Source organism: Leptonychotes weddellii, chromosome 4, assembly GCF_054177405.1.
Source record: "Leptonychotes weddellii isolate Sample4059 chromosome 4, ASM5417740v2, whole genome shotgun sequence".
NCBI classification, from domain to species: Eukaryota; Metazoa; Chordata; class Mammalia; order Carnivora; family Phocidae; genus Leptonychotes; species Leptonychotes weddellii.
This window is the reverse complement of record NC_138372.1, coordinates 51,396,160-51,403,962: the sequence shown is the minus strand read 5'-3', so window position 1 is coordinate 51,403,962 and position 7,803 is coordinate 51,396,160. Positions and strand designations below refer to the sequence as shown.

General features: G+C 40.1%; 1 protein-coding gene across 2 annotated transcripts in view; it reads left to right on the top strand.

Moving 5' to 3' along the window:
* The window catches only part of WLS (Wnt ligand secretion mediator), a 100,636-nt gene that overhangs the window by 40,143 nt on the left and 52,690 nt on the right, over positions 1 to 7,803 (top strand). The window contains exons 2-3 of one of the 2 annotated variants that reach the window (XM_031041691.2): positions 1,478 to 1,621; positions 1,931 to 2,203. In XM_031041691.2, the coding sequence (XP_030897551.1) occupies positions 1,960 to 2,203 (244 nt within the window). In that variant the 5' untranslated portion in view covers positions 1,478 to 1,621; positions 1,931 to 1,959. The remainder of the gene's footprint in view (positions 1 to 1,477; positions 1,622 to 1,930; positions 2,204 to 7,803) is intronic. The other variant, XM_006728411.3, reaches the window with a different exon arrangement.

Genomic DNA, 7,803 nt, shown 5'->3' with positions numbered 1-7,803 from the left:
GGCTCGATCCCAGGACCCTGGGATCATGACCTGAGCCGAAGGCAGATGCTTAACCATCTGAGCCACCCAGGTGCCCCTAATATTTATTTTTTAAATATTTTATTTTTATTTATTTGAGAGAGAGAGAGAGCGCACATGAGTTGGGGGGGGGGGGCCCGCAGAGGGAGAAGCAGACTCCCTGCTGAGCACGGAGCCAGATATGCAGGGCTGATCCCAGGACTCTGAGATCATGACCTGAGCCAGAGTCAGACACTTAACTGACTGAGCCACCCAGGCACCCCAGGTAAAGAGATATTCTATAAAATCTGGAACTTCTCTACATTTAAATATGCTGTAAACAAATTTAGACAGCAGATGGAAAAGTTAAGATAAATTACTAGCAAAAAATATTAGGCAAAGAATTATTCTTATTTATAGACAACCTTTACAAGCTTGGGGGGGAGGGATTAGGTTAGGTAGATTAAATTTGATATATCCTGTGACTGATTATTTTGCAAACACTAGTTGAAAAATTTTAATTATATAGAAAATATTTATAATAGCTAATATTTTGCACTTTTTTTTAGAGAGAGCGTGGGGTGGGGAGGGGCAGAGGAAGAAGGAGAGAGAATTTTAAGCAGGCTCCATGCCTAATGCAGAGCCCCACACTGAGCTTGATCTCATGACCCTGAAATCATAACCTGAGCTGAAATCAAGAGTCAGATGCTTAACCTACTGAGCCACCCAGGTGCCCCTGTTTTGTACTTTTCATGTTCACTTGTTAATGTATACACTGACTCGCAGAGGTACATACTATTATTATTGCCATTTAAGAAATGATAAAATTAATACACTGATAGGTTTAATCATTCACCCAAATTCACCCACCCTTCTTAGTGTGGGTTATTGGTGACAGAAGCAGGTCGGCTCCAGAGTTGGTGGGACTCACCACTGGCTACTCTGCTTCTTTACATGAATAAAAAAGAGAAGCCCTAAAACTACGCATGGTGTGATCCTATTTTATAGAAATATATGTTAATATTAGTGTGTGTTTTAAAGTTCTATAATGTAATTTGTTTATAAATTTTTATCTAATTACACGCTCATAGAAAAGCTAGTATTTTGATGTTTTTCTGACCGTGGTTACTTCCCTCTAGTGGGATTTTGGGTTTATGTTGTTTTGAACTTTAAAATTTCTGTATTTTGCAGATTTTCTTTTATAATCCTGTAACCGTTTTATAATCACAAAATGGTGTGGTTTTTTTTTTTTTAATGTTGTATAGTTCAAATGTGATGATCGCTTTTGAAGTGCACAGATCAAATGCATGGATTGGATACCTCTGCGGTATAGTCTGCTTCTGTCCCCACCTCTGACGGTTACCACACTAAGTGAGGGCCTGAGGTCAACGTAGTTCTTTCTCTCCATCAAATGCAGTGTTAGAACTAAGGAGAATCTTAGAAACCAACTGTCTTAGAAACTAACCATCTTGTTTCTCAGATGAGGGTCCTGAAACTACGAGATTTCACCAATTTACCCAAGATGAACTGGCAGTCCGTTGTTCAACCAGGCTTCAGACGCAGGTCATCTGACTTCAGACACTGTGCTCTGTGAAGTCCCGGAGCCCTCCACGCCCTCAGGCAGGTGGGAACGGAAGCACAGTTGATTTTTGTGACCTTTGTTTGGAGTAAGGAAGTCACTGAACCAAAGTGGTTACAAACGTATTCTTTCAATGAAAATGACAGTGATTGAAAGCCTAATGGGAAGACTCTTGGAGATGCTTTATGACACCTGTGGAGGTCACTGAAGGATCCTCACCCGGATTTAGGGGATCCCCAGGGATTACTGCTCCCAATTAGAGAAGGCAGTATGAACATTGGAGGCAAATGTTAGCCCCAAAATGAGCACTTCAGTGGATGATTTTTCTAAAACAGAAAAACCTTTTCTTTTCAGCCCCGGGGCCCACGACGGCAGTGTCCTACATGTCGGTGAAATGTGTGGATGTCCGTAAAAACCATCACAAGACAAAATGGCTAATGCCCTGGGGACCCAACCAGTGCGACAAGATCCGAGACATCGAGGAAGCAATCCCAAGGGAAATCGAAGCCAATGACATTGTGTTTTCGGTCCACATCCCCCTTCCCTCCATGGAGATGAGTCCTTGGTTCCAATTCATGCTGTTTATCCTGCAGCTGGACATCGCTTTCAAGCTGAACAACCAAATCAGTAAGTGTTCTTTCTTCTCACTCCTTTCCTACCTTGGACACTTTCTCTCTTCTGGTTCTCTCAGAGCCAGTTCTAGTAACAGTAAAATGAGAATATTAAGAACAGAAAATTACCGACTACTTACTACTTGTTAAGCCCTTTTCTGAATATCCTACTTGTACTAACCCATTTCCTATCCCTAGCAATTTAGTGAGGTAGGTCTTACTATTTCATTCTCCGGATAGAAAACCTTGGGCCCCCATGAGGTTGTTCACAGTCAAAGGTGAGAGAGTGGAAGTGCTGGGGTTCAAACCCAGGTGGCCTGGCTTCAGAGCCTTGCCCTAACCGCCAAGCTTCATCACCTTTGTAGTGTTAGGATGGAGCTCACCCCAGCAAAGTGATTTGAGGATTTCTGAAAGGACCCATGTTTCAAAATGTCTTTTCCCACTAGGCTTTGAGAAAAGCCATCGTCTTAGTAAAGATCCCTGTCAAAATGGGAATGCCAACCCATGAGCACTCATTTTCCCATAAAACCAGGGTTGGTTTTTTTGTTTTGTTTCGTTTTTGTTTTTTGTAGCTTACTCACTTGTGGCTCAAGATTCTGAGGGCATGGGACATAGAAACATTTCATGAGGAGGAGATTATATGTGGCATCTGAGAACAGTATAGGGAACCTTAGGTTGAGAAGAAAACATTTTTTACTGACACAGTATCAGGGGTGAGTTGGAAAGAGAAAGAAGTGCGTTGGAGACCTCTTTGCCTGGGGCCAGTCCTTGGATTAAAGCACTTTTTCTAATTCTAATTTTCCTGTATCATCAATAATCTCCATATATAATCATTAGATTTGTTTTGTTTAGGAGTTGCCAGTGTATGTGCTTGGTGGACATCTTACCGGGAACAAATAGATATGCTGAGATAATTTCCAGAATGGAGAGCCCCCTCCATTCATTCAGTCTCTTACCCGTTATTTTAAACCATTTTGGAGGGCCTACTACTGCCAGGCACCGTGGTGATGGCTAGACATATGGATACAGGTGAAGACACTGTCCTTTAAGGGGCTTACAGTCAAGTGCAATGATGGGCAAATAAACGATCATGTCGGTGTGAGGTGCTAGGGGCTGCAACCAAAGTATGCGCAGGAGGCTGTGGAAATACAAAGAAAAGGTTTTAGAACATGGTAAGGGAAGACTGCCTTGGGGTGTGTGTAGAGCTGAGCAAATAGATATGTAAAGTGAGTGTTAAAGAGTGAAAACCCTGACGAGAAGTTGGGGGTGGGGTTGGGGACAAATAGAAGAGCATTCTAGATGGAAGGAATGGCTGATGGGAAGATCCAGATTTGCACAACAGCCCAAAGCTTCCAGTGGTATTTCGCATTTCTCATGTCCACATTCTCTTACCTATTGTCATCTTTGTTGGTTGTGCAACACATTTATTCATTTACTCATTCAAACTTTATTATGTCCCAGTTGTATATTAAACATTAAGTACTGGGGATACAAGACTGAACAAAACATGTCCTTTTAAGGAGTTGGGAAAGACAATGTTTGGGAAACAGAAAGGAAAGAAAAGTATGCGCTGCAATGAGGGGGATAAGCAATGTGTGATACTGTGATGTATAAGAAGTAGATATTTGGTCATCCAGATCACCAAAACATATTTCTCATATGTATTTGGTCTTTGGCTCACAGTTCCCCAAATCCCTGGAATTTCCTGAGTGATAAGAACAATGGGAGCATCTTTTGTTATAATATTTGGTCTCTTGTCCTCAGTTCCTGAGAAAGCATCAGAAGCCATAGAGGTGAAATGGGTGCCTTGTTCATAACAAGCCCCTTTCCACCACAACTGGGCTTATGTTAATGAGGTGACTTTTGGAAAGCGCCTAAAGGTGGGGACTGGTTGCCAGGGGAGCCAATCATGAATAGAGGGCTGGCACTTTTAGTTCCACTCCTGATTTTCAGGGAGGGGAGAGGGGCTGTAGGTCGACTCAGTCACCAATAGCCAATGATTTGATCAGTTGTGTGTATATAATGTAACCTCCATAAAAACCCCAAAGGAATGGAGTTCAGAGAGGTACCAGGTTGGGAAACCAGAATGCTTCCTTATGCCACCCTGCTGGGGCCCCAAACTCTGAGGTAAGAAGGAGTTTCACTAGGGACTGTGTCTCATGTATCTCTTATCTGGCTGTTGGTTCATATCATTTGTCAAAAATCGGTAATCTAGTGAGTAAATGGGTTTTCTGAATTCTTTGAACTGCTCTAGCAAATTAAACCCAAGTGGGGGCTTGTGGGAACCTCTCATTTGCTAGCCAGTTGGTCAGAAGTACAGGTAACACCCTGGGCTTGAGATTGGCATCTGCAGTGGAGGGCACCCTGTGGGACGGAGACCTTAACCTGGGGGATTAGACGCCATCCCCAGGTAGATAGCGTCAGAATTGAGTTATGTTGTAGGACACTCTGCTGGTGTCTGAGAATTGTTGGATATGTGGGGACCCCCACCTCTGACACACACACAACACATCTTATTTGGTGGTCAGAACCTATTACATATTTTAACTTATTACATGAATTACTTCCCAGCAAATATATTTTTTAAAGATTTTATTTATTAGAGAGCGCGCCTGCGCGCACACAAGGGTGGGGAGGGAGAGGGAGAAGCCGGCTTCCCACCGAGCACGGAGCCCAATGTGGGGCTCAATCCCAGGACCCCAGGATCACAACCTGAGCCGAAGGCAGATGCCCAAATGACTAAGCCACCAGACACCCCTACTTCCCAGCAAATATTAATTCTAAACATTAAAAATGCCTTCATTGGTGAGGCTATAACTAAAACATTTCTATATATAAATGAATTTGACTGTGTCTTACGTTTTTTCTCTCTCAAGTATGTATTCTGCCTCCAAAATATATTTTATCTTCATCTAGAAAAAAGATTGTATTAAAGAGTCTTATCTTAAAAAACTGTTACAATTTCTTGTAACGTGAGAGCCCATACCTAATAGGGGCACACTAAAAAATTAAGATAGACAACAGTTCCTTCAATGAATGTAGAAGATAACTGACCTCATAGAGCCATCAAGAAAACCAGGTCAAAAAATACTTTTTTGGGGCAGTAGCCATGGGTGGGAGCTGTTAACTTTAATATGAGAAGGTTACGTGTTAGGTTTGTGGGAATATTTTTTTTCTTAAATTTATTCTCTATACCTTTGTTAATGGACACTGAGGAAGGCATCCATTAAATTAAATAGTAGTGGTATGTCGTGGTATGTCTTTGCTCATAGAGATATTTTTAATTATAATAATATTTATAAGACACTGTAGATCTCTGTTTTCCTCTGATCCTTATGTTAAGAACGCATGAGACTTCTGTCTACTTTTTATATTTTACCATTAGTTTGGATGCCTTTCTGGCAGCAATAAGTAGGACAGGAGAAAAGGGATCAGGAATGTAGTGAACAAGATCCTATTATATGTGGATGACTTCCTGTTTATCAAAGATTCAGCTGTAACAGTATTACCTCAAATGTAAGGAAAAGTCAGGACCAATTCTATTTTTTCTTTAAACTTTCTCAGGCAGTCTGTGTAATGAGTTCCAGGTCTCAAATAATGAGAAGAGATTTTACAATTTGGACTATGAAATTAATGTTGGGATTTCCAAGACAAATATAAATATGGCCAAGTTTTCACCTACCTTTGAAGGGTCTTTGAGTAGATAAAATAATCTAAGAACTATGTATTTTAAATGACTTTTAGTCACTTGGTGTTAAGTGTATATTCTTTTTAAACTTTTCTATTTAAGGTGATACAGGTTTTAGCTAGAATTTGAGATCTTGACAAACCCTCAGAAAGTAGAAATCATTGACTGACTCTTTAAAAGCTTGTCATTACTTAATCATTCCAAGATTTCATCAGATTGATACCTTTACGGGGGAAATGGTGACATTAGAGGAAAATTTATAGTAATAAAAGTGGTTAGAGATTGTGTATATTATATCTCATTATTGACAAAGAAGATATTCCATGTGAGTTATGTAAAAAAAAGGTAATCCTCGTTTGAAAAAGCAGTTTTAAACAGAACCCCTACTTTTCACCTCTTAAACATAAACATTTAAAAACCTACAGTTGTCTTTCAGTGATAAGTATAAAAAGTAGCCAGTTGAACTTTGAAGCGGTGACAGTTTTAAAACAATATAGGCCGTTGGAGCTGGAGAGGGGAAGCCCATTGAAGGGAATCTGGAGACTTACAGATGCTTGGAAGCAGGAGTAATTGACCTTTTGGTGAATAGCAATGACCAATTCCTAGCAGACCTGTCTGTCAAAATCTGTGATTGGGTCAGTGCTAACTTTTTCCTGAATATTTCAAAGGCTTGAAATTAACCTGTTTGTCAGGGCACAAGCATGGTGCTTCTGTAGAGTTGTAAGGGACATAGGACTCCAGTTTTTACTACAAAGAGGAAATGGAGGGGAGTGTGAGTACCCTGAAAAGGGTGTCAGAGAAAAGTTAGCTGAAACATCTGGCATCTGGATATATAGTTAATCATTGGGAAAAATGGCTTTGATTTTTCTGTGACACCAAATTCTGTTATTTGAAAATATCCTCCAAAGTGGGTGTACCTCATTCTTTTTAAAGTGTATTATCAGTCACTCAATTTATGTATGTATTTGTGAAAGACAGGTTTGGATTGGCTAAGATGGTGCCTACTTGTAAAAAGGAATGTCACTCTACTGATTACAACTGCAAGTCACATACTTAGCATAACCTCAGACTCTCCATGGGGCTTCTTTTGAGGAACCTGGGTGCAGAGATCAAAGAAAGTTTTTTTTTTTTTGACATGTCTCTACCCAGCTTTCAGATCTACAGGCTGTTGAAATAGAAGCACTGAGAGTCATTGGCAGAAAGCCTGAAGAGGGATTGATCTGTGTTGAGTAGTAAATCTAGAATTTTAAGGGGTTTAAAAATTCCTTAGGCTGAAAAAATATTGGAGAATGCTGTGGGGTAGGAAAAGCCAGCCTGTTTATTCTTTTCTTAGGTAATGAAGTCATTATGTTTTGCCTTGAGCCCTGTGCTGTACGCTAGGATCGAGTATTAAGTCTTACTTGCTTGTTTCATTACTGCGAATGACTACACGAAATGATGGAATTATTTCTATAACTGACAAGTGATTTTTCTTCTTTCAAGCTGAAAACATTCCTGTAAAACATATTTCTAGTAAAAAAAAAAAAAAATTAGAATGATAACATTACCCTGTTCTCAAGTTACATAGCTGAGAGTCCTGTCTTTTTACAGAGTGATGGTGCTCTTCCATTTGGATATCACATGAAGACAATTAGGATAAAAGAACAGTCTGTTAACTGTAAACAAACAAACAAACAAACAAACTTATGTTATCTAAAATGATTAGGGATGAATTTACAGAAGGAAGAAAGTCCGTGAACTTATTCTTGGCCATTAGCAAGAGTCGTGGTTCTTAATTCTGTTTTCAGATGCCTCTTTGGGAAGAGTCCACGAAGAGAGCTTAATGGGGGAGAGGACTCCTTATGCCATGAAACTACACCAGCTAATTGGTACAATGCTATTCATGCAGCTAGATTTCCATGCTTTATCAGATAGTCCTTTTTAACAAA